A 27502-nucleotide genomic window follows, 5' to 3' on the forward strand; every position below is an offset into this window, starting at 1 on the left:
CATATGAGCACATTCAGCAGCACAGGAGGGAGAGAAGGTAGATTCACCCTATAAGATATCAGGGATCTAAGAAGCAAACAGCATCATTACCCTCCGCTTTCTCTTAGAGGCCCGTCATAATATTTTTCTTTAAGTGATTTTCTAACTTGTCAGCACATTCTACGTACGCTGTAATTTGGCTTTGTAGTTTACAGATCTGGGCAGTTAAAGGTCAGCGTCTTCTAATCCCAGGGTACAGTAGGTGGATCTTCCAGGTGGAAAGTTCTATAGAAAAGGGCTTTTAATGTCCAAAGTCATTTGAACAGTTTTGAGGAGAATGCTGTGGTCTTGAGGCCAAATGGTATCACACGATTGTGATACAGCCACACTACACCACTGATAAAGCAGCCACAGCCGGGGACTGAGAAGAATCTGTGACTTCCCTGTATTTTGTGGTTACTACTCACCTGGGTAGTCATATGTAGGAATCTCCTCTTTACACCGCTTATCACCCCTCACATATGTCTCTGTAGCATTAATATGGGTCAGATCTTCACCCTGAAACAAACATTGTAAAAGTCACAGACAGATGGAGAAGTCACATCTATGATTAGCTCTAATCCTGCCATCTCCACCGTTCTCATTACACAAGTATAAAACATAGAATACTGGTGGATAAAACAAGACTGAGCACAAGACCTTCACAGCAGTCAACACATCATAGGGGAGATCTCCTGACACCTTCTCTCCATCTACCTGATGATCCTGAGGAACATCGGGATCTTCTGGTTTACAGTCCTGTGGAAGGAGAGGATGGGGACATCTCTCTGGTGTTGTCCGCTTACTGGATAGATCTGGAGGAAACGCATACAGGGACTGAATTAATTCTTTACATACAGATAATTATAGGCCGTGTGTATTTAGTCCTATTACCTGGTGATGTGAGGGGCTGGGGAACCGCCATCATGACGTCCTTGTACAGATCTTTGTGTCCTTCTACATACTCCCACTCCTCCATGGAGAAATAGATGGAGACATCCTGACACCTTATAGGAACCTGACACATACAATGATACCGTCATCCCCCGATCCCTTCATAGCGTTACAGAATAATGTCCCAGCATTCCCAGCAGTGTCACCTCTCCAGTCAGCAGCTCAATCATCTTGTAGGTGAGTTCTAGGATCTTCCGGTCATTGATGTCCTCATGTATCAGGGGGTGAGATGGAGGCCCTGTGATTGGGCTCAGGGGTCTTCCCCATCCCTCAGACACAGGGTCCTGACAGCGATCACTAGAGGTCTTCTTCACTACTGTGTAATCCTGGTAATGGAGAGACACATGAATAAATCTCACTACAGACATGTCCAGAGTCCTCACCTCTCCAGTTCTGTCCATCTGTTATTCCCATAGATAAGAATGATGTAATGTGACGTCATCAGAATCTCTCACCTCTCCAGTAAGCCGGACGAGGATCTCTAGGGTGAGGTGTAATATTTTCTCTGCCATGTTGTCTTTGTCCATATCTATCCTTGATGGGTAAATCAGGAAAATGTTCTTATGTAGAAGATCTTTACTGAGAGGATCCGATATTGTAGAGACCTGAATGAGAAGATGAGCCGATGTAACATCATAAAAATCCTGTGTAATAATACAATTACTGGAGATAATAAGGGAAACATATGAGGAGATTTATTATTTTACAGTATTTAGTTTCCTTCTTTCCATCTACTAATAAAACCTATATATTTAGGCCACAGACAACAAGCAGTTTCTTCCTCGGAGTCGGCAGCTGAATACGTTCCTCATAGACTCATCTTCCATAACGCTAATTCTCGTCTCATTTACCGACACTGGAATTGGCATTAGCAATACTGCAGGAGATATTCATTACACGTGACAGGAGAAATAACTACTTCATGATGAGGACGACATCTTCATCTTCTACTGCTGCTCTAGAAACAGATTTGTCCAGAGTCGGTCACTGACTCCATCCCCACCGGCCTCTATATGAAGGTTTCCCGTCTTCCCCGCACTGTAATCTTCTATCACGTTAGATCTCAGCTCTGATTCACACACAAAAGTTTGAGACTTTTATAAAAGCTTTTTTTGTTTCCACAAACACCGTGGACAGAAATGATCTGATCCCAAAGTCTCCATGTACAGTGTATTATGGGGTTTATTTCTGGCCTTAGACTTTCCTATATTACAAAAATACCAGAAAATAAACAGATATCAACATTTTTCTAAAGAAAATTGGCTCCAACAATTCTTGTGAAAAGAAAAATACATGGAAAAAGCAGAAGACACATTTTATTTTTTCACACAATAAACAATTGTTTAAAAATTAACTCTTTTGGGCCCCAGAACATAGATGTACACTGCAGGGACGGCACAGAGGCGGCTGCAACAAAAACCCTGGCAGTTTTACCACTTACTGCTGCCAAAAGCAAACATGGCATCTAATGTGTGAGAGTTCGGATGAATGCCCCTTCGCCCCCAAGTACTCGATAGTATGGGGCGGCCTAGATACTACGGTACTTACATGCCTAATAATGGTGTCTGGGCCTGCAATGTACGAAGGTCTATTAGGCCGGGCAAGAGGCAGCGTCCAATAAGTTACCTTTTAACGCCCCCATACACATTAGAGTAAAGTTACATGAAAGCACTGATTTCGGGGGTTTGGGCGACTATATAATGTATTTGGGGCCTCCCGACAGATGATGTCAGGGCAGAGAAGGATCTGGCATCCTGAATCTCGCAGGCTAAACCATTTGTTCTTCCTGTAGATAATCCTCCGCTAGAGGAGTCTGGGGGCGACTCTCTCATACAGACTACAGGAAAGCTGGAATATTTGTGTGTGTGTGGGGGGGGGGGGGGAGTCGGGAGAGATGGCCTTCTGCCAAATGACCGTTCAGCCAACACTTATCTCGTGTATGGGGCCGTTAGTATTACACTGACCGCAGTGATGATACACGGCACAACAGCAGTACAGGGCATCACCGGAGCCATCAGAGGCTTGTATGTTGTATGATCGCACTAATCAGAGGAGTTTAACAAAGGTTTAAAGTGAAATTAAAAAAAAAAAAAAAAAAACAGTTTTAGCAACAAGAAATATCCGTCACTGTACGGAAAACAGAGTCACTGCACAACATTAGTTACATCACGTCCATAACAACTTTATTACACTGTATCATCCTACACACAGTTTTGTATATAGAAATCACAGGTCCCAAAGCAACAGCTGGAATTGGGCTCTACAACTTAAAGCAAAAGGAAAAAATTATATATATACACATTTGGCAGAGTCATATCTCCCGACTCTGCAGACTGCATGCTGCCATTAGACTTGGCAGGCCCGGATCAGATGGTATGGAGATGAATGAGGGAGACCAAAGTCCAAAATATAAACTTTCCTTTACTTAACAAGAACTTGATGAGAAGTACATTTATCAGATAAAAGGCACAACACTTCATGGATGCATCTTCTGCATTATGCAGAATCAGGAACTTTCCGGTTAAATGTGACGGTACATAACTTTTGTTATAAGCCAAATAGTTCAGCAAAACTGAGCTAATAACCTCGACCTACTTTTTGTTTCTGCTATTCTGCCTGCAATCCAGATTCTCACTGCCATTATATCTTTGCTTTCCTTCAGAACGTACTATCTGATATCTCCTTCCTGACACACAACACCATATCAATTCAGGACTGCAGCCAGATAGAAAGTGATAAATATAGACCTTTGGTCTATCTGACTCATCACAAGGAAATTGTTCTCCTGTGTGCCCATGTAGCTCAGTATGAGGGCTCCCACACAGTATGACGGCCCCCACAGACCCCACACAGTATGACGGCACCCACAGACCCCACACAGTATGACGGCACCCACAGACCCCACACAATGTGACGGCCCCTACAGCAACTCATGCAGTGTTATGGCCACCACAACCTGCTACACAAAATAAGGACTCCCAGTCAGTATGGAGGCATTTACAGTCCACCAGCCATACACTCAGCATGAGAACCCAAACATCTCTTAATATTGTGCCTCACAATTCCTGATATTAAAAAAAACACACACACTACTCACCCAACCCTGTTCCCGAGGTGAACTGCTCCAGTCTGTGCATTGTGAGTACTGAGGCTACATACCTCAGGTGTGATGTAGTGACATCATTGTGCCTGCTGTGCACTGAGTCTCAGACTCACAGGCGAATGCTGACTGGTGGATCAGGAGCTCTCGACACCCTGATTCACTATTCTGTTCAATAGTTTCACCATCAAGGGAGTGTGGATATCACTGAAATTGTTATGATGGGAAGGAGTGGGTGACCAATGGCAAACCACACTAAGTCCTCTCAATTCATGGGCATCAGAGCGACTGAGTGGGCTACAGTTTTGGATGATACATGTCACGGGGTCCTTCTCCGATATCACACAATCAACAGAGCAAGAGAAGAGTAAACAGTCCCAAGTCCTTTATTTAGACAAAAATATGAAAGATCCATATGCAATCCACCACACAAAGGATAACATAGGTAGTCCAGAACCCGAATGCAGCTCAGTAACAGGATAAAAGCCCTGGGAGATGAGAGTCCAACAATCCAGCAGACAGAGGATAACATAGTCCATATACTCTTCTTTCTCTCTGAGGTGCTGTGTTCACATCATAGTTCCACTCATGATCTGCTCTCAGGTCTCACCTCCCTGATATTTTAAAAGTCCCTCTCCTCATTCACAGGTCGGTGGGGGGGGGAGGTCTCAGGGGCTCATTGTTTCAACAATCTAGTTCAATATGTCATTAGCATATTAGCAAACAACATGATTCACTGACCCTTTGGAAAGATAACAGTACAGTACTGTGGGGTGGGGGGGATATCAGATGGCAACAACAGCAATTCATCAATTAGCAAATAACAACTCATCCTACAAGAGAACACCATGAAAATCAGTAAAATATTAATGCAAACAAAATGATACCCACATACCATATCCCACCATCACAACCTCTCCCCCCTCTTAATAAGTGAGCAAGCCATGAGGTCTACACAGACCTCTGGCCTGCTCACTTTAGTCCACTTTGCTCCACTGTTTATAGTTTCTTGTAAGTGGCAGGGGTTGCTATAATCATGATCACTTGTTGTCCTTCCATAAATTCCCGGGTCCTGGCGTTACAGTCATACCAGTTTTTTTCAGGTTTTTTTTTTTTTACTGGACTGGGCTATTCGCTGATGTTTGTTAGTCAAGGTAGCTAGCTGGGCCAGATGGTCTCTGAACTCTAGAACATAGGGAATGATGGGTGTTCTGATGTCTGTGATATCTCCCTCCAATTGTTCGTTCAGAAGAGTGAATGGCCCACGGGCCTTCCGGCCAAACAGATTGCTACCCGGTGAGGTACGGATGTCGTGGTGCTCCCAGAAAATGACACTAACTCCCCAATGTCATTTCCAAGGAGGATATCTGCAGGAAGTCATCCCATAACTCCAATCCAACACAGTCTTTCTCCAAAACCATAATTCAAACACACCAAAGCTCGCTGTATATATACTGCTCAAAAAAATAAAGGGAACACTAAAATCCCACACCCTAGATATCACTGAATGAAATATTCCAGTTGTAAATCTTTATTAATTACATAGTGGAATGTGTTGAGAATAATAAAACCTAAAAATGATCCATGTAAATAATTAATATCCCACAGAGGTCTGGAGTTAGAATGATGCTCAAAATCAAAGTGAAAAATGAAGTTACAGGCTGATCCAACTTCAGTGGAAATGCCTCAAGACAAGGAAATAATGCTCAGTAGTGTGTGTGACCTCTACATGCCTGTATAATCTCCCTACAACGCCTGGGCATGCTCCTGATGAGGCGGCGGATGGTCTCCTTAGGGAGCTCCTCCCAGACCGAGACTAAAGCATCCACCAAATCCTGGACAGTCTGTGATGCAAAGTGACGTTGATCGATGGTGCTAGACATGATGTCCCAGATGTGTTCAATCGGATTCAGGTCTGGGGAACGGATGGGCCAGTCCATATCTTCAATGCCTTCATCTTGCAGGAACTTCTGACACACTCCAGCCACATGAGGTCTGGCATTGTCCTGCATTAGGAGGAACCCAGGGCCAACCGCACCAGCATATAGCCTTACAAGGGGTCTGAGGATCTCATTGTGGTACCTAATGGCAGTCAGGCTACCTCTGGTGAGCACATGGAGCGCTGTGCGGCCCTTCAAAGAAATGCCACCCCACACCATTACTGACCCACTGCCAAGCCGGTCATGCTGAAGGATGTTGCAGGCAGCAGATCTCTCTCCATGTCATCTCCAGACTCTGTCACTTCTGTCAAATGTGTTCAGTGTGAACCTGCTTTCATCTGTGAGGACCACAGGGCACCAGTGGTAATTTTGCCAATCCTGGTGTTCTATGGCAAATGCCAAGCGTTCTGCGCGGTGTTGAGCTGTGAGCACAACCCCCATCTGTGGACGTCGGGCACTCAGACCATCTTCATGGAGTCGGTTTCTAACCATTTGTGCAGACACATGCACATTTGTGGCCTGCTGGAGGTCATTTTGCAGGGCTCTGGCAGTGCTCTTCCTGTTCCTCCTTACACAAAGGCTGAGGTAGCAGTCCTGCTGCTGGGTTGTTGCCCTCCTATGGCCCCCTCCACATCTCCTGGTGTACTGGCCTGTCTCCTGGTAGTACCTCTGGACACTACACTGACAGACACAGCAAACCTTCTTGCCACAGCTCGCATTGATGTGCCATCCTGGATGAGCTGCACTACCTGAGCCACTTGTGTGGGTTGTAGAGTCTGTATCACTTTCCTTAATGATTTTCAGTGTTGCTAACCTCTAGATTTTGCAACTTTTCCTCCAACAGGGACACAAGCTTGCATTTCTGGCATGTGAAGTTTGGCTTTTCCACTGGTAAGTCTGTGAACATGTAGCAAGAAATGCAGCTCACCAAATGGCTCCTTGCCTCTTCCATATTCTTACTGCAAAAAAGATATCAAAGTGGTGAAGAATATGCCAAAATTCGTGCTCCAGTAGGCGCGCGGTTTACCGATGTCCTCCTTTCAGCTGCAGTGGCCAAAATCCAGTGTTCTTTGAGCTCGCGGAGACTCTTCACTTATCCCCGAAGGCACTGGGAATATGCAAATGATCTCCTCAGGACTCTTCCCCTGGTTTACCGATGGTTGAAATTTCCAAATGGCCTCTGGCTGGAAAAAGGTTCCCCACCCTATTCTAGATGGTACACCAGATCAGGTGACCTTGATGATGCAGTCTACTGTTACTATAAAGGCCATAGCCTCAAAGCCAGAACAGATGTGGCACTAAGCAAAGGAACGGGGTGTTGGGAAAGAATGTGTGGTACCAGCTCATGGTAAAGTGCCCGAGGCAGCTGGGTGTGGGGCAGAACCCTGCTTACAGGGGCATAAAGGGGGCATTACACTGTGTGGGGCCAAGAAAGGGGCCCTGTACTAGGAGAACAATCTGTTTCCTCCTTTCCTGTCTTCCATAGTTGGGTCGTATGTATCTAATGGGAAATCTCCAGCACCTACCTCCACCCGCAGAGCCGCACTCCACATATATGGCTGTTCTGTGCACAGGACCTGTGATGAGGTCACAGGAGGGAAGAGTCAGAGGTCACGTGATCAGGGGCCTCAAGGAATGATATCCGAAGTGAAGACCCTCCATGGAGACTTCTCCTCAGTCAATGACATTCCCGCCATTATTCCCCCTCACTACTGGCACAATTACCTCACGCCGCCTTTTCTGCACAGTGTTATGTGTGGAATGTAACGTGTGATTTCTCTGGAGACAAATAGACCCCACACGTGAGGGAATTATCACCAGATACCGGACGTCTAGTATATGGCGGCATATGATTGTGCTATCAACTCCACACCAGGAGCTAAAATGCCGAAATCTTGTTTATTTAACCCCTTCTAGAGTCCGGCTAAGGTTTATATACGACCATCCACCTCTCCAGTCACCGTGATGTTTTTTTGTTAAAAAGATGGAGGACTGCGTCCATGATTGGGTTTTAGAGAGAGTGATAAAATCACGGTGCACAATCCCTATGCTTCACCCCTTATACCTGAGCTGTTTAGCCAATTATCTGGATTTAAATGATTTTTCAAACTCAAAGTGAGAGGGGCATAAAGCCTTATACATACAGTATATGCCATGGAGATGAATGATGCTGCCATTCGGGTTCATCAATGCTTCAGCAGTCTTTGAAAATGTCATTAATTACATTTTTTTCTCACTGATTGGTAGATTTGTGGTAGTTTCCTGGATGATATATTGAGTTACTTGCGTGCTCTGGAGGAGCATCGTGAGCATGTCAGACAGGTTCTCCAGGTTCTACTTAACAACTATTTATTTTTCTAAACTGGAGAAATGGCAATTTGAGGTACAGCAGGTCCAGTTCTCAGGACATTTGGCTTCTGCATTGGGGTTTCAGATGGACCCTGTTAACGTCCAAGCAGTCCTTGATTGGTTTTACCTAGTAACCTCAAAGCGTTACAGAGATTTCTTGTAGCCGAAATACTGGAGAGTAAAGAAGCGCAAGATAGGGTCTTAAACAACGACAAGATGAAAATAGTTGAGTATTATGCTCACCCGACGCAGTTGCGTCTTTGCAACATGTTCAACACATAAATCAGCTGCTGCAGGACACGGGTCCAGACCAAGCAGAATAGTTGATCCAAGTATAAAGTGTCTGTACCTGTGCTGCTTGGTGAAGAGTAACGGATATGGAGATTTTCATTAAAAACATTTATTTAAATAGGTTTTCAAAGTACACATGTTTCAAAGTCACGCAGGACCTCTTCCTCAGGACAAAACCTGATAATGGATAAATATGTCAAGCTTGGAACGTTTTATAAGCAGTCTTTTTGGAAAAAAAAAACCAACAAAGCACAATATGTCACAGTTCATGGGAAAGTCTGTCAAACAAAGATAAATTATGGATCATGAAAAAACACGCATACATTATATTAAAAAGTACCTATGAGTTAAGTGAGGTCACCTAAATGAATAAATACAAATGTACCATATTTTTCGGACCGTAAGACGCATCCCAATTTTTCAGAAGGAAAATAGAGAAAAAATTAATGCGTCAAATGGGCGGCCGTCTTACAGTCTGAATTCAGCTTACAGAGGGGGGGAAATTGGCAGCGCTGATGGAGCAGGGTCACAGGAGGCATTCGGTGGTCCAAGGATGATCTGACTCTCATCTCATTCTGGTGCAGCAGGTTCAGCGGTGCTTGGTGGTTCGAGGGCTCAACCCACATTTTGTGAAAGCACGGAGCCCCTGCACAGCCATTGCTGAATGCAGTGGCCACTGGGAAAATGACTGCCAGAAGCGGTGCATATGCTGAATGAGATCTCATTGGCCATTTTCCTGGAGGCCGCCACATTGCAGCAATGGAAATGTGGGGGCACAGGGCTTTCACAAAATGTCGGTGGAGCCCCTGCAGCACTGGGCACCACCGAACCTGCAGCACCAGCTTAGGATGAGAGTCAGACCATCGCCCGGCAGCATTGGACCACTGAACACCCCCTCTTCCCAGCCCAAAGCTGGCAGAATCACCTGACTCCTGCTGCTGCCACACTCTGGGTAAGTAGATCCAGATAATAAGATGCACCCCCATTTCCCCAGAAAAAAATTTTGGGAAAAAAAAGTGCGCATCGTATGAAAAATACGGTATGTGAAATAAATGACAAAGTCCTGGCCATTATATAAATCATTTATAAATGGTGTGATTTAGTTGTGTCAGTAGTTTCCTATATGAGATGTGACCTGGTGTTCTGTAAGTTTCTGAAGTCACAGGTATAGTGGTGTAAAGCTGTGCGCCACTAGTGAACTTGATGGATCAGCATCGGACTGAAAAAGTAGGATTATTGGAAAAGAATCCATAGAACCAGAAGACAAACACGTAACCCAATGGTTAATAAGTAATAAGAATGAATGTCATCCTGGGGTGTTACATAGTGAGAAATGGGAGTGCTGACAAAACAAGAATGTGACTGAATCCTGTATGTGACGGCTGTCTACTCGAAGAGCACGTGTTGGTTCCTGATCACGGCTGTTCTGGTAACAGGAGACATAAACCTAGTGAGCATTTATCAGGGTCAGCTACTATGGTGGAAGCTGTTAGAATGTGTAGTGAATGGGAGTGAGGGACAATGAGGAGGTGTCGTAGATGAGATGAATAATGCATATAAAGAGTGTCGGCTGATCACTCAGGCTACAGAACGGAGGATCCATTGGAACAAACTACAGACACAGGAATTGGTGGCAGCTGTGTAGTATATAATATAGTATGTAATGGGATATGAAAAGAATAATTACCCAATCTCTTATTAACAAACTGTGTTATTATAGTACAAATGTATTAAAACTGTATTATAAATCTAATATATAATTGCCTAGAATACTACTTCCTGCAATTTGTGCCAACTTCCGTGGCTTTGTCCGGAGCTAATGTCCGGAGCTAATGTCCGGAGCTAATGTCCGGAGCTAATGTCCGGAGATAAGTGACGTCACCAGTGTCCTACACCCAGGCAGAGCACAGGGGCCCCAGGCAGCATATGGGGCCCCAGGCAGAGCACAGTGGCCCCAGGCAGAGCACAGGGGCCCCAGGCAGCATATGGCGCCCCAGGCAGAGCACAGTGGTCCCAGGCAGAGCACAGGGGCCCCAGGCAGCCTATGGGGCCCCAGGCAGAGCACAGTGGCCCCAGGCAGAGCACAGGGGCCCCAGGCAGCATATGGGGCCCCAGGCAGAGCACAAGGGCCCCAGGCAGCATATGGGGCCCCAGGCAGAGCACAGTGGCCCCAGGCAGAGCACAGGGGCCCCAGGCAGAACATGGGGCCCCAGGCAGAGCACAGGGGCCCCAGGCAGAGCACAGGGGCCCCAGGCAGCATATGGGGCCCCAGGCAGAGCACAGTGGTCCCAGGCAGAGCACAGGGGCCCCAGGCAGCCTATGGGGCCCCAGGCAGAGCACAGTGGCCCCAGGCAGAGCACAGGGGCCCCAGGCAGCATATGGGGCCCCAGGCAGAGCACAGGGGCCCCAGGCAGCATATGGGGCCCCAGGCAGAGCACAGTGGCCCCAGGCAGAGCACAGGGGCCCCAGGCAGAACATAGGGCCCCAGGCAGAGCACAGGGGCCCCAGGCAGAGCACAGGGGCCCCAGGCAGCATATGGGGCCCCAGGCAGAGCACAGGGGCCCCAGGCAGCATATGGGGCCCCAGGCAGAGCACAGTGGCCCCAGGCAGAGCACAGGGGCCCCAGGCAGAACATGGGGCCCCAGGCAGAGCACAGGGGCCCCAGGCAGGGCACGGGGGCCCCAGGCAGCATATGGGGCCCCAGGCAGAGCACAGGGGCCCCAGGCAGCATATGGGGCCCCAGGCAGAGCACAGTGGCCCCAGGCAGCATATGGGGCCCCAGGCAGAGCACAGTGGCCCCAGGCAGAGCACAGGGGCCCCAGGCAGCATATGGGGCCCCAGGCAGAGCACAGTGGTCCCAGGCAGAGCACAGGGGCCCCAGGCAACTTATGGGGCCCCAGGCAGAGCACAGTGGCCCCAGGCAGAGCACAGGGGCCCCAGGCAGAACATGGGGCCCCAGGCAGAGCACAGGGGCCTCAGGCAGAGCACAGGGGCCCCAGGCAGCATATGGGGCCCCAGGCAGAGCACAGTGGCCCCAGGCAGAGCACAGGGGCCCCAGGCAGCATATGGGGCCCCAGGCAGAGCACAGTGGTCCCAGGCAGAGCACAGGGGCCCCAGGCAGCCTATGGGGCCCCAGGCAGAGCACAGTGGCCCCAGGCAGAACATGGGGCCCCAGGCAGAGCACAGGGGCCCCAGGCAGAGCACAGGGGCCCCAGGCAGCATATGGGGCCCCAGGCAGAGCACAGTGGTCCCAGGCAGAGCACAGGGGCCCCAGGCAGCCTATGGGGCCCCAGGCAGAGCACAGTGGCCCCAGGCAGAACATGGGGCCCCAGGCAGAGCACAGGGGCCCCAGGCAGCATATGGGGCCCCAGGCAGAGCACAGTGGTCCCAGGTAGAGCACAGGGGCCCCAGGCAGCCTATGGGGCCCCAGGCAGAGCACAGGGGCCCCAGGCAGCATATGGGGCCCCAGGCAGAGCACAGGGGCCCCAGGCAGAGCACAGTGGCCCCAGGCAGAGCACAGGGGCCCCAGGCAGAACATGGGGCCCCAGGCAGAGCACAGGGGCCCCAGGCAGAGCACAGGGGCCCCAGGCAGCATATGGGGCCCCAGGCAGAGCACAGCGATATTTTGGACCACTGTGCGGTGTTTCAGACCCCCTGTGTGATGTCTGGGGCCCTGTTCTTAAGTATATTAAAGATTAAAGTAACGTATATTAAAGTATATTATAGATCAAATTTGACACGTTTATGAGCACCATTGAGTGATATACTCAAGAATGACATAATTTTTCAACATTTTATGGTTTCAAACTGTAAACACTCAGAGTTTTTTTTTACTTCAACCAGAAAACCTTAACGGTTCATAAAAAACTTGACTGTTCAGGATATGATAAAAGTCATAGTATTCTGAATCTTTAACTTATAAAGATACCTTTACATGGGGTGATTATTGGTTCCAGAGAGGCTTTCGGCCGATAATCGTACACATGGCTGGTGACAGGACAATACAATATAAACGTTCAAAGGTAAACACTGATAACATTAAAATCTAATATATAATTGCCTAGAATACTACTTCCGGCAATTTGTGCCAACTTCCGTGGCTTTGTCCTGAGATAATGTCCGGAGATAAGTGACGTCACCAGCGTCCTACACCCGCTCAGGGTGGACAAAGATATATGCCTTCGTGGTGCGCGGCACTTTTCTGATTGGTTGCCGCCTGCCGCGAGCGACCAATCAGAAATGTGCCGTACTGTCAAGAATTGTCAAGAGCTGGTGAGTGCAGCCATTTTTTGTTCTTTCTTACTATTATTTATTAATTGTATTATTCTTACATTTGAATAAATAAAGTATATATGGATTCTAGACTCCCGATTCTTTAGAATCGGGCTGCCATCTAGTAAGAGTAATAAAAAAATATGACAAATTTATGAATGCATTAGAAGTATGTTAAAAATATTAAAATAATTAAGATCCCCAATGAATAAACCAATAAGATATATGATGAATATGACAATAAAATGTTATAATAAAGAATTGTGACTTGTAGGATTGCTACTTCCAACAGGTGGCGCTATAGAGTTAAGTCCTCTTTTTCTCAGAAGAGGCAATTTGCATATAATAAAGAATAAAATTTATGAAGTAAAATAGGCGGTGACAAAACTACATCTGTGATTTCACTGAGTCCATGTGGAGTAAGGTGTTTAGTTTATAAATCCAAAAGATTTCTTTCCGATTTAGTTGTCCAGTGCGATTCTGATCCTGTGGGGGAATCTCCTCTATGGGGAATATTTTCCGCTGTTAGTAATCTTTATTGTGTTTGTTGGTGCAGTGGCGTGAAATTCCATGTTTAAGAAAACCCTATTAAATATTGTAAAGGTGTGAGTTCTGCCTTTTGTGGAGGGGTTGGGTCGTCCTTCCCACATGTAAATTCTGACATTAGCATATAATCACATATATAACGTAACTGGTGGAACATGACATGGGACTTTGATAGGGAAAATTTCACCTGTAGAATTAAGACCATGGCAGATCGCATGACAACATAGACAATTTTTCATATCACATGTAATCATTTTATTTGGAAGACACGCCACTTTTAGCGAATCTTCCATCTTCTTTTTTATCTTTCTTGGTGCTAGGACATTTTTAATAATGGAGCTCTATTTGAAATGTCAAAGGAGGATTGCTGGGTAATGTTTTCCCACTCCAGCTGTCTGACATGCTCACCATGCTCAGAGTACATGAGTAACTCAATATAACATCCAGGTAAACTACCACAAATCTACTCACCAGTGAGAAAAACATAAAATTTATGACATTTTCAAAGACTGATGGAGCATTGCTTAATCTGAATGGCATCACCAAATTTTCAATCTGCCCCTCAGGTGTATTGAATGCGGTCTTCCATTCGGCACCATGGCGTATTCGTATAAGGTGATATGCCCCTCTCATGTTGAGTTTATAAAATCATTTATCTCCAGGTAATTGGCTAAACAGGTCAGGTATAAGGGGTGAAGGACAGGGATTGAGCACTGTGATTTTATTAATCTCTTTAAAATCCAAGCATGGACGCAGCCCTCCATCCTTTTAAAAAACAGCCTCCCACGGTGACTGGAGAGGTGGATGGTCGTATATGACCCTTAAGGTACCGTTACACTAAACGACTTACCAACGATCACGACCAGCGATACGACCTGGCCGTGATCGTTGGTAAGTCGTTGTGTGGTCGCTGGGGAGCTGTTACACAGACAGCTCTCTCCAGCGACCAACAATCAGGGGAACGACTTCGGCATCGATGAAACTGTCTTCAACGATGCCGAAGTCCCCCTGCAGCACCCGGGTAACCAGGGTAAACATCGGGTTACTAAGTGCAGGGCCGCGCTCAGTAACCCGATATTTACCCTGGTTACCATTGTAAAAGTAAAAAAAAAACCACTACATACTCACATTCTGACGTCTGTCACGTCCCCCGGCGTCCACAGGGTTAAAACTGCTTTCGGCAGGAGCGCTGCTAATGCACGCGCTGCTGCCGAGAGCTTCCCTGCACTGAATGTCTCAGTGCCGGCAGTAACAGCGGTGACGTCACCGCTGTGCTCTGCTTTACGACCGGCGCTGACACATTCAGTGCAGGGAAGCTCTCGGCAGCAGCGCGTGCATATTAGCAGCGCTCCTGCCGAAAGCAGTTTTAACCCTGTGGACGCCGGGGGACGTGACAGACATCGGAATGTGAGTATTTACTGTTTTTGTTTTTTTTAACTTTTACAATGGTAACCAGGGTAAATATCCAGTTACTAAGCGCGGCCCTGCGCTTAGTAACCCGATATTTACCCTGGTTACAAGTGAACACATCGCTGGTGATCAGCGACCAAAAAAAAGTCCTGATCATTCCCATCGACCAACGATCTCCCAGCAGGGGCCTGATCGTTGGTCGCTGTCACACATAACGAGATCGTTAGCGGGATCGTTGCTACGTCACCAAAAAGCGTGACGTTGCAACGATATCGTTATGTGTGACTCAGCCTTAAGCCGGACTCTATAAGGTGTTAAATAAATGAGATTTCGGCATTTTAGCTCCTGGTATGGAGTCGATAGCACAATCATATGCCGCCATATAGACGTCCGATAACTGGTGATAATTCCCTCATGTGTGGGGTCTATTTGTCTCCAAGCAGAGAAATCACACGTTACATTCCACACATAACACTGTGTAGAAAAGGCGGCGTGAGGTAATTGTGCCAGCAGTGAGAAGAAATAATGGCGGAAATGTCACTAACTGAGAAGTTTCCATGTAGGGTCTTCACTGCAGATATGATTCACTGATCCCCTTGAGAAAGCGGCACTGTGCTGTCACGTAACGCACGTAGGGGTCCATCATCCGGCTGTCCCTCCATCACGCCCATTACCGGTAAGCCTTGCTCATTCACAGCAGACTTCTTGCACTTGCTATGATATTTAGTGACACTAAGGCTACTTTCACACTAGCGTCGGGCTCGGCCCGTCGCAGTGCGTCAGGCCGAGGTTGCCGACGCTAGCGTTCTCTGCGCCGCACAACGGGGGCAGCGGATGCATTTTTCCAGCGCATCCGCTGCCCCATTGTGAGGTGCGGGGAGGTGGGGGCGGAGTTCCGGACGCGCATGCGCGATCAGAAAAAGCGGACCGCCGGCAGCAAAAAACGTTACATGTAACGTTTTTTGCTCCCGGCGGACCGCCACAACACGGCGGTTGCGACGTGTGTCAATGCGTCGCAAATGCGTCGCTAATGTTAGTCAATGGGAAAAAAACGCATCCTGCAAGCACTTTTGCAGGATGCGTTTTTTTTTGCCAAAACGACGCATTGCGACGTATTGAAAAAAACGCTAGTGTGAAAGTAGCCTTAACTTTTTAGGAAGTCTGTGGCCATGATACTTTGCTGAGCTGGCTCATCTGGTATAGACCATTAGTTATTTTGACACACACTGGACCATGGGGGTCCCTTTTTGGGGTGTTTTGGGTGGTCTCTCTGCATTTTTGTGGTACAACATTTTTAACTTTTATATGGATTATTAAAAATAAAATGTGTTATCTAATCTTCATCGGCGCTCTGCATTCTCCTCATTCCCTGAGGCCCCTGATCATGTGACCCCTGACTCCTCCCCTCCTGTGACCTCATCACAGGTCCTGTGCGCACAGAGCAGCCATATATGTGGAGTGCGGCTCTGCGGGTGGAGGTCGGTGGAGATTCCCCATTACTGAGCGCCGGGGACATTAACCCCTTCTGCACTGAGACTCTTTGGTGTTTTTGTTGCCACTTTATAAGAATCATTGTGTTTTTGTTCTGTTTCCTGTAATAGATACATACGGCCCAACTATGGAGGACAGGAAGTGAGGAAACGTAGAGCTCTCACAGTACAGGGCCCCTTTCCTGGCCCCCACACAGTGTAACGCCCCCAATATGCCCCTTATGCAGTATATATGATGCCCCCACACAGTGTAACGCCCCCAATATGCCCCTTATGCAGTATATAAGATGCCCCCACACAGTATAATGCCCCCATTATGCCCCTATAATCAGGTGACCGGATACAACACACCGACAAACACAAGGCGGAAGTAACCAATATATTTATGTCCTGATAATGGGAATTGTGGTCACTACGGCAACAGTGAATAATGCAAAACAGGGTGATTACGAGGTGAAATATACAATACTAGATATAGTATATATAGTATACACAACGATTTAGTGTTGTTTGTGGTAGGCATATTATGGACTCCGGGTCTTGACCAGCGCAGGTCTGGTTCTCGGGCCTTTGCTGGCATAGAATGGACTCTGGCACTCGTCTGGTGCTGCCTGGGTTCTGCCGCCACAACCAGCTGCCTCGGGCACTTTACCGTGGCCTGGTACCTCAAATTCTTCCCTGGCACCCCATTGTTTTGTTTGGCGTCAAATCTGTTCTGACTTTGAGGCTATGGCCTTCATAGTAACAGGAAACTACATCATCAAGGTCACCTGACCTTGTGTACCTTCTAGTCTCTTTCTTCCTGAAACTCTCCCTCTTCCCATTGATTCTGCAGGGTCTCTTCCTGACGACAGATGGCAGTCTTTTTGTACAAATGCCGCACAGCCCTGAGGAATTGTTCTTCTTATGACACACCTTTTTACACCCCTTATGCAGTATATATTATGCCCCTCACACAGTATAAAGTTTCCACAGTACTGGCATGTCTCACACAAAAGATATTTCCACAGTTCCGCCATACCCCCCATACATAGTATAATCTCATAGTACCACCATCCCACCACACACAGTATAATCTCAGTCCCGCCATTCTCTCCACACAGTATGATGTTTCCATAGTACCATCATCCCACCACACACAGTATAATGTTCCCACAGTACCGCCATCCCCCTACATAGTAAAATGTTCCCACAATAGCGGGTTCCCATACACAGAGGATAATGTTTCCCCAGGACTGGTATCCCCCTCACACACAGTGTAATGTTCTCACAATACTGCCTTCCCCCACTTTCTAACATTCCCACACTACTGCCCGGTACATGCACAATATGGTACCATCCACCCCACCGACAGCCTCACGGCTAATTAAGAAATACTTACTTAGCCTCTTTCATGGTGCAGATACTAATTAACCCAGGATCTATGAGATATTTACCATATAATAGTTGGATAGGCAGGAGTGTCTCATCCATAAAGGTAGCCCACTCGATCGCTATTACAGTGGGTACGGAAAGTATTCAAACCCCATTAAATTTTTCACTCTTTGTTTCATTGCCGCCATTTCGTAAATTTAAAAACATTCATTTTTTTCTCATTAATAATGTACACTCTGCACCCCATCTTGACTGATAAAAAACAGAAATGTAGACATTTTTGAAAATTTATTAAAAAAGAAAAATGAAATATCACATGGTCATAAGTATTCAGCCCCTTTGCTCAGTATTGAGTAGAAGCACCCTTTTAAGCTAGTACAGCCATGAATCTTCTTGGGAATGATGCAACAAGTTTTTCACACCTGGATTTGGGGATCCTCTGCCATTCTTCCCTGCAGATCCTCTCCAGTTCCGTCAGGTTGGATGGTGAGTGTTGGTGGACAGCCATTTTCAGGTCTCTCCAGAGATGCTCAGTTGGGTTTAGGTCAGGGCTCTGGTTGGGCCAGTCAAGAATGGTCACAGAGTTGTTCTGAAGCCACTCCTTTGTTATTTTAGCTGTGTACTTAGGGTCATTGTCTTGTTGGAAGGTGAACCTTCGGCCAAGTCTAAGGTCCACTGCATTCTGGAAGAGGTTTTCATCCAGGACATCTCTGCACTTGGCCACATTCATGTTTCCTTCAATTGCCACCAGTCGTCCTGTCCCTGCAGCTGAAAAACACCCCCACGGCATGATGCTGCCACCACCATGTTTCACTGTTGGTATTGTATTGAGCAGGTGATAATAATAAATAATAATCTTTATTTATATAGCACCAATGTATTCTGCAGCTCTTTACAGTTTAACAGTTTCAAACACAAGTCATAAGTAACAACGTTAACCATACAATAATTAAAGCAAAATAAGACGACCCTGCTCGTGAGGGCTTACAATCTACAATGAGGTGGGGGAGATACAAAGCACAGGAGCTTGTTTACAATGATGTATTTACAATGATGGTCCAGCCATCTTGAGGGGGATAGATGTAGATAGTGAATGGGCTACACAGGCGCCCTTACACATAAAGTGACTTTGATTAGGGAACGTGATAGGCCGCTGTGAACAAATATGTTTTGAGGGCACGCCTTAAACTATGCAAATTGTGGATGGTCCTAATTTCTTGGGGTAGAGCATTCCAGAGGATTGGCGCAGCACGGGAGAAGTCTTGGAGAAGGGAGTGGGAGGTATGGATTAGTGCAGAGGTTAGTCGAAAGTCATTTGCAGGGCGCAGCGGTCGGTTCGGCCGATAGAGAGAAATAAGGGAGGAGATGTAAGGGGGTGCTGCACTGTGAAGAGCTTTGTGGGTGAGAACAAGCACTTTGAATTGGATCCTATAATGAATGGTCAGCCAGTGTAATGACTGGCGAAGAGCGGCTGCATCTGAATGCCGATTAGCCAAGTAGATGACCCTGGCTGCTGCATTAAGGATAGACTGGAGAGGGGAAAGTCGAGTGAGGGGGAGGCCAATTAATAGAGCGTTACAGCAGTCCAGGCGGGAGTGGATCAGGGCAACGGTGAGGGTATTTTTTGTTTTCATGGTGAGAAAAGGGCGGATTCTAGAGATGTTCTTTAGGTGTAAGCGGCAGGAGCAGGCAAGAGATTGTATATGGGAAGTGAAGGAGAGATTTAGGGATGTTAGTAGACAGTCGGAGCAGAATAAGTTCAGTTTTGGAGAGGTTGAGTTTTGAGATAGAGGGTGGACATGATGTCAGAGACTGCGGACAGACAGTCACTGGCGTTCTGTAGTACAGCGGGAGTAAGGTCAGGGGATGATGTAAACAGTTATGTGTCATCGGCATAAAGATGTTACTGAAAGCCAAATCTGCTGATGGTCTGTCCAATTGGGGCCGTGTAGAGGGAGAAGAGAAGGGGGCCAAGGACTGAGCCCTGAGGTACCCTGATAGTGAGAGGAAGAGGGGACAAAGTGGAGCCCACGAACAAAAAACTGAAGGAGCGGTCAGAAAGCTAGGACGAAAACCAGGAGAGGGCAGTATTCTTAATGCCTAGTGACTGGAGCCTAGAGTGTAGGAGATGGTGTTCAACAGTATCAAAAACTGCAGAGAGGTCGAAAAGAATGAGCAGAAAATGGTCACCGTTACACTTTGCTGTCAGAAGGTCATTGATCACTTTGATGAGTGCAGTTTTTGTCATATGTAGGGGGCGGAAGCCGGACTGTGAAGGGTCTAGGAGGGAGTGAGTGGAGAGGTAACAGGTAAGGTGGGAGTAGACCAGGCGCTCCAAGAGTTTAGAGATGAAGGGGAGGTTGGAGACTGGTCTGTAGTTATTTGTGCAGGATGAATCGAGAGAGGGTTTCTTTAATAGTGGAGTAATGATAGGGTATTTGAAGGAGGATGGTAAGATGCCTGAGGAGAGGGAGAGATTAAAGATTGTAGTTAGGTGAGTTGTGATGGAGAGAGCACCTGGAGGAGATGTGAGGGAATGTGGGGTCGGTCGTGCGTGTAGTCGGACGAGAGGAAGAGAGGAGCCTGTGATGGGATCAAATGTGGAGAGTGAGCCGGGGAAATGCCGGGAGGGATGGGAGTCAAAGCACTTAGTGGCTGGGAGCAGATTTCCTGTTGGATATTATCTATTTTTTCTATAAAGTGGGAGGCCAGATCATCAGCACAAATGTTTGTGATAGGGGCTTGTGCTTTTGGCCTGAGGAGGGAGTGAAAGGTGTCAAAAAATTTCTTGGGGTTGTTGGATAGTGAGGAGATCAGGGTGGTGTAGTAGCTCTGTTTGGCGAGGTGAAGATAAGAGTTATAGGTTCTTAACATAAATTGAAGTGGATGAAGTCTTCTAGTGTGCGAGTTTTCCTCCATAAGCGTTCAGCACTTCTAGAGCATTGCTGGAGAAGTCGAGTTTGCGATGTGAGCCAGGGCTGTTTTACTCTGTGCTTCGAGGTCCTGAGGGTGAGGGGCGCTACTTGGTCCAGGGTGCTTCCGAGAGTTTCATTGTAGTGGTGTACAGCCAGATCAGGACAGGAATAAGAGGAGATTGGGGACAGTGATGAGTGTAAGGAGTCTGAAAGTGTATGAGAGTTATTGGCGTTTAGCTTTCTGAATGTGTGGTAGGTAAGAGTGTGCTGGGGTGGGCGAGGTATTGTGAGCGCGAAGAAGAGAATGTTGTAGTCAGAGAGGGGAAGCGGTGACTTATCTAGGTGGGAGATTTGGGAGATTGAGCAGAGCCGGGCGAAGACCAGGTCGAGGGTGTTACTGTCTTTGTGTGTTTCAGAGGTTGAGAGCTGTGAGAGGCCGAGAGAAGTGGTTAGTGATAGAAGCCGGGATGCAGATGTAGAAGTGGGCTTTTTATGGGGATGTTGAAGTCTCCCAGGATAAGGGTTGGGAGTTCGAGGACATGAAGTGTGGCAGCCAGGCTGAGAAGTGGTCAAGGAACTGGGTGGGTGAGCCTGGGGGCCGATATGTGACCGCTACTCTGAGGGAGAGGGGACGTAAGAGCCTGATGGTGTGGACCTCAAAAGAAGGGAATGAGAGTAATGGAGCTGGGGGATGACCTGGAAGGTGCATTGTGGGGACAGGAGTATGCCAACTCCACCACCAGGTCTGTTTGTGGGTCTCGGGGAATGGGAGAATTGTAAGCCACCATGGGAAATGGCAGCAGGGGAGACAAAGCGCTGCAAAATATGTTGGCGCTATATAAATAAAATTATTATTATTATTATTACAGTGTCGGAAGCCTAAATCCCGGTTTCAGTGAGGTCCAACTGATTCAGAGAGTTGTTCGGAAAGTAGTTGTGCAGAAAAGGAAGTTTGTTACATACAGAGCGTGGATTCCAGAGGGCACAATTAAAAGAAGGATATAAAGGAGTGCAAGTAATATTAATAAGATTAGTGTGGTTTTGATACGAGGTAGGATAGGGGTTGAGGTTGGGGGATGGTGGATCAGTGTTGGGGGAGATATCCCCCAAAATCAGAAGGAGTAGGAGGATAAAGAGCAAGAAGGTATTGGAATTGTAAGCATTTTTTTGTGCAATGTGTTTGGGCAAGATGGGCTGAGGTTTTTCAGGAGGGTGAGAAGTGCATGGGAGCTGTATATGGGAGAGGGAAGTATAGAGGGGCTGATGTGGGTGAGTGGTGATGGAGGGGGGATGGGGCTGTGAATGTGGATGGCAAGGGAACACAGAAGGATAAAAATAGAGCACATGGATAAAAGGGAGTGCAGAGTGTGGGTTACCTGACTCCTGCCCTGACGAACTGCCATGGAATAACTGCCTTTTGCTTGATGCTTATCTTCGGGGATGCTTGCGTACATTCCTTAGGAGGTGTCTAAATTTATAGTCCACAATAGTGGGTCAGAAGAGATGGATTGTGGGAACTGATTAGGGATAATTTGACAGCTGCCCGATCATACACACTATTGTTGCCCATGATGTTAACTCCAAACAGGACGCATTCATCATACTAGTAATTTGTCATTTTTGTTCAAACTGCTTGAATTTTTACATAATTTTAACAATACAAATTAAAATGTATTTGTTTTAAAATATAGTTTCTGCAATGTAGCCTCTTTTCCCTACAAGATGCTATATGTAGGGCTATGTTATTGCAGTATCACCTATGTAACATATATACAGCAATATCTCCTATATATTGAAGTTATAGCAGTCACAATATCACTTATATCATATATAGAGACTGGTGTATCTATATACATGTTATAGGGGATACTGCGACTGCTATAACTACAATATATATGTGATACTGCTGTATATATGTTACATAGGTGATACTGCGACTATACACACCAGTCACAGTATCGCCTATATAATATGTATATACAGCAGTCGCAGTATCACCTATATAATGTATATGCAGTCTATATACATTATATAGCTGATACTGCGAGTGCTGTATATACAGTACATAAAGCAAAGTTTCCATATTGGAACTCACCCAGGTCCCTGAGATGGGTGAGGATGTAATGCTGAGGTGGGTGCCATCGTTGGGCATGCAGAGGAGTGAATCCCTGGCTGGGATTGGTGGTGAGTACAGCTGTAATCAAAAAAGATGCTCTGACGCTGGTACTGGCCAGCGTCAGACAGAAGAGCCCTGCGCGCGCTGAGGCGGCCCTTTCAAACTTGTACTGAAGGCCCTGTGTGCGCACTCTGACAGAGGCCGCAGCCGCGCGTGCATGTGCTAACAAGGGCCGCCGCAACCCTTGTCAGCGAGTGCAAGCGACAGAGCACGCGCACACAGGGCCTCTATTAAGGCATTTTAAAGGGCCGGCGGCCCATTTTGTATTACAGAGCCGCCTGCAAATCGGGCATCTACCCGGCTAGGCAGATTAGCAATCCAGGCCTGGGCCCGATGCCCTTATGGCGGCCCTGTATACAGTGCATTTTGGGAAGGGGTTAACTTTTTTTAAATCTATTAAATAATTAAAGTGACAAGGGGTCCCTGCTATTTTTAAATACCAGCCAAGGTAAAGAAGACAGCTGGGGCTGATATTATCAGGCTTGGAAGGTCGATTAATATTAGCCCCTTTCCAGCCTAAAAATACCATGTTGCAGCAGCACCAGAATTGGTGCATCACATTAAATTTTGCCATTTTGCCTGGCTCGATAGGGGTGCATGTGCAATCAGGGTAATATGTTTGAGGGTTGATGTCAGCTATGTAGTGTAGTTAACAAAAATGGAAGGGACACCACATAATTTTTTAAATTATTTATTTATTTAGTAACCAGCAGTGACCTTGGAGTCTGATATGCGTCCAGGCGTCTTCACCATTCCACTTGAGCACTGATTCCATCCATTTCGGTGATTTTCCTGCCCCCCACATCCCTCGTGTTAGGGTCTTCTGGTAAAATGCTTCTCATTGTTTTCCATTATACTTGGTACTCAAGTCTGAACGTACAACCTGCTTGATTCGATTAATGAGCACTCAAGCATTTTAGTGCTCGCTCATCACTAGTGGATACAATTAATAACGCTTCAGGCAAATTGCAGGAATATGTGGTGAATACTTGATGGATCTTCTGCTTTCTGGATCAGTTTCTCCTGTAAGTCCTATTAAACAATCCAAGAGAAGATCCTGTCAGAACCATGATTTAAGATTCATCAGCTTTCGGCACAAGCAGAGTTTCATGGAGACAGCATGGAAAGGGAGTAGAAGTGTGAAAACGCACCTGTTACCACGTTCTGGGGTAGGACGCCTTTTTTAAGCATGTGTCATATCCCTTGGGTGTTCCTTATATAGTGATTATAAACATAAGGATGAATTACCTCAGGGAGATCAAAACATCCAACACCGCGGAGACACCATCACGTGTTTCTCAACGCAGTGATCCAAAACACTGCCCCCATCCCTTATGGGAAATATGCAAATGCATGTAGAAAAGCCGCGGAGACACCATCGCGTGTTTCTCAACGCAAGCAATGAATAGCCAGGTCTTTCCCTGGGAAGGAACAACCACGGGAAGGGCAGCATCCAATAAAGGAAAACCACCTATGCCAAAACATGGTATCCATCCATAAACAGCTGTTTCGGGGTATTTGCCCCTCATCAGTGTGGAGTAGGAAACTGGCTATTAGGAGCAGTGCCTGGTGAAAAGACTATAAACATAAAGATGAATGACCTCGGGGAGATCAAAACATCCATCACCGCGGAGACACCATCACGTGTTTCTCAACGCAGTGATCCAAAACACTGCCCCCATCCCTTATGGGAAATGTGCAAATGCATGTAGAAAAGCTCAAAGTCTCAACGCAAGCAATGAATAGCCAGGTCTTTCACCGGGAAGGAACAACCACGGGAAGGGCAGCATCCAATAAAGGAAAACCACCTATGCCAAAACATGGTATCCATCCACATGGATTTTGCATAGGAACGTGGTTGTTCCTTCCCGGTGAAAGACCTGGCTATTCATTGCTTGCGTTGAGAAACACGTGATGGTGTCTCCGCGGCTTTTCTACATGCATTTGCATATTTCCCATAAGGGATGGGGGCAGTGTTCTGGATCACTGCGTTGAGAAACACGTGATGGTGTCTCCGCGGTGTTGGATGTTTTGATCTCCCCGAGGTCATTCATCCTTATGCTTATAGTCTTTTCACTAGGCACTGCTCCTAATAGCCAGTTTCCTACTCCACACTGATGAGGGGCAAATACCCCGAAACAGCTGTCTGTGGATGGATACCATGTTTTGGCATAGGTGGTTTTCCTTTATTGGATGCTGCCCTTCCCGTGGTTGTTCCTTCCCGGTGAAAGACTGGCTATTCATTGCTTGCGTTGAGAAACACGTGATGGTGTCTCCGCGGCTTTTCTACATGCATTTGCATATTTCCCATAAGGGATGGGGGCAGTGTTCTGGATCACTGCGTTGAGAAACACGTGATGGTGTCTCCGCGGTGTTGGATGTTTTGATCTCCCCAAGGTCATTCATCCTTATGCTTATAGTCTTTTCACTAGGCACTGCTCCTAATAGCCAGTTTCCTACTCCACACTGATGAGGGGCAAATACCCCGAAACAGCTGTCTGTGGATGGATACCATGTTTTGGCATAGGTGGTTTTCCTTTATTGGATGCTGCCCTTCCCGTGGTTGTTCCTTCCCGGTGAAAGACCTGGCTATTCATTGCTTGCGTTGAGAAACACGTGATGGTGTCTCCGCGGCTTTTCTACATCCTTATATAGTGAGTGTCACATGACAAGAAGATCCCGAATGTCAGATCCAATATACATACGTGACATAAAGATAATAAATGACACAAGAAACAACAACAAAGGGAAAGAAACAAACAACCACTGCACGTCCATAGAGTGACAGGATCATAACTTATTAATACTAGAAATATATTGCACAGGGGATATCGCAGCCAATTCCCACAAGAAGAATCCTGGAAACACAGAATTAGAAATGATTCTTTCTCAGCAGTTTCTATAGGACTTAATACATTCCTGATTCCGGAGAGTAATAGAAATACGCCAGAGAACAGAGGAAGAAAGTTCAGAGAAGAAGCTTCATAGAAAGACATTGAAGTTACAGACGTCATTTAACCCTTTGAGAGAAAGTGATTCCAGCTCTTTACCAAGTAAATCACACCAGAACTATAGCAGGTAAAGACCCCAATATCCACAGGTGTCCCTTCTAATTGGGGGGGAAACTATCACCTCTAATAATCCTCGGACAGTTCTGACAAACTCGGAAACGTGCCCCTTTATGGAGGTGACAGAAAGTCTGTTTAGTCCCTTTAGCTCCATAGTATCAGCTCTAATCCAATGGTGAGAGAGCGATTTACCCTGAAGAGTCACAGATTGTGGGGTTGTTATAAAATGTTATATTTTGGGGGGTTTGTGTTGTCTCCTTATAAGAATCACAATGGTTTTGTTCCTTTTCCACTGATAGATACAAACGACCCAACTATGAAAGACGGGAACCAAGAAACATATTACTCTCACAGTACGGGGCCCTTTCTTGGCCTGCACGCTGTATTATGTTCCCGCAGCATCATTATCCTCCATACATTATGATAGTACAAGATGCCCCAAACAATATGCTACCACTAGATAATAAATCCTCACTTATCCCCATTGTTGATGCCATATGGTGCCCCTTTCTTGAATCCAATGCAGAGAATTATGTTCCCACAGTACATCAATTCACATTTGGGTGTTTTCAAGTAATATATGAAAGTCTATGAGAAATTACTAAAAAAAACTATCATATCCAGAAAAAAGCACGTTACTTGGAGACATTGGCTTCAAATATCTCCTGTCTTGTTGTTCTTACTATTATTTCTAAAAGTATAAAAGCCTCAAACTTCTGTGTGTGAATCTAAAGTGATAGAAGATTACAGTGCGGGGAAGACAGGAAACCTTCATATAGAGGCCGGTGGTGATGGAGTCAGTGACCGACTCTGGGCAAATATGTTTCTAGAGCCGCAGTAGAAGATGATGTCGTCGTCCTCATCATGAAGTCGTTATTTCTCCTGTCACGTGTAATGAATATCTCCTGCAGTATTACTAAGGCCGATTCCAGTGTCGGTAAATGAGGCGAGAATTAGCGTTATGGAAGATGAGTCTATGAGGAACGTATTCAGCTGCCGACTCCGAGGAAGAAACTGCTTGTTGTCTGTGGCCTAAATACAGTTAGGTCCATATATATTTGGACAGAGACAACATTTTTCTAATTTTGGTTATAGACATTACCACAATGAATTTTAAACAAAACAATTCAGATGCAGTTGAAGTTCTGACTTTCAGCTTTCATTTGAGGGTATCCACATTAAAATTGGATGAAGGGTTTAGGAGTTTCAGCTCCTTAACATGTGCCACCCTGTTTTTAAAGGGACCAAAAGTAATTGGACAGATTCAATAATTTTAAATAAAATGTTCATTTCTAGTACTTGGTTGAAAACCCTTTGTTGTCAATGACTGCCTGAAGTCTTGAACTCATGGACATCACCAGACGCTGTGTTTCCTCCTTTTTGATGCTCTGCCAGGCCTTCACTGCGGTGGTTTTCAGTTGCTGTTTGTTTGTGGGCCTTTCTGTCTGAAGTTTAGTCTTTAACAAGTGAAATGCTGCTCAATTGGGTTCAGATCAGGTGACTGACTTGGCCATTCAAGAATATTCCACTTCTTTGCTTTAATAAACTCCTGAGTTGCTTTGGCTTCATGTTTTGGGTCATTGTCCATCTGTAGGATGA

The 27502-nt window shown here is 46.3% G+C and overlaps 2 protein-coding genes across 3 annotated transcripts in view; one reads left to right on the forward strand and one right to left on the reverse strand.

Annotated features, from left to right (window-relative positions):
• Nucleotides 1-27502, reverse strand: part of LOC143768016 (uncharacterized) — a 192790-nt gene that overhangs the window by 11382 nt on the left and 153906 nt on the right. Inside the window, exons 1-5 of one of the 2 annotated variants that reach the window (XM_077256657.1) lie at nt 1428-1572; nt 1119-1298; nt 913-1036; nt 736-833; nt 447-537 (exon numbers count right to left, since the gene is read on the reverse strand). In XM_077256657.1, coding sequence (XP_077112772.1) covers nt 447-537; nt 736-833; nt 913-1036; nt 1119-1298; nt 1428-1499 — 565 coding nt within the window. In that variant the 5' untranslated portion in view covers nt 1500-1572. Of the gene's footprint in view, nt 1-446; nt 538-735; nt 834-912; nt 1037-1118; nt 1299-1427; nt 1573-27502 lie in introns of those variants that run through there. The other variant, XM_077256656.1, reaches the window with a different exon arrangement.
• LOC143768011 (uncharacterized) overlaps nt 23604-27502 on the forward strand; it is a 31011-nt gene continuing 27112 nt past the window's right edge. The window contains exon 1 of the mRNA XM_077256633.1: nt 23604-23661. The gene's annotated coding sequence lies outside the window, so the exon portion shown is untranslated. The remainder of the gene's footprint in view (nt 23662-27502) is intronic.

The sequence above is a fragment of the Ranitomeya variabilis genome, chromosome 4 (assembly GCF_051348905.1).
Source record: "Ranitomeya variabilis isolate aRanVar5 chromosome 4, aRanVar5.hap1, whole genome shotgun sequence".
In the NCBI taxonomy this organism is placed as follows: domain Eukaryota; kingdom Metazoa; phylum Chordata; class Amphibia; order Anura; family Dendrobatidae; genus Ranitomeya; species Ranitomeya variabilis.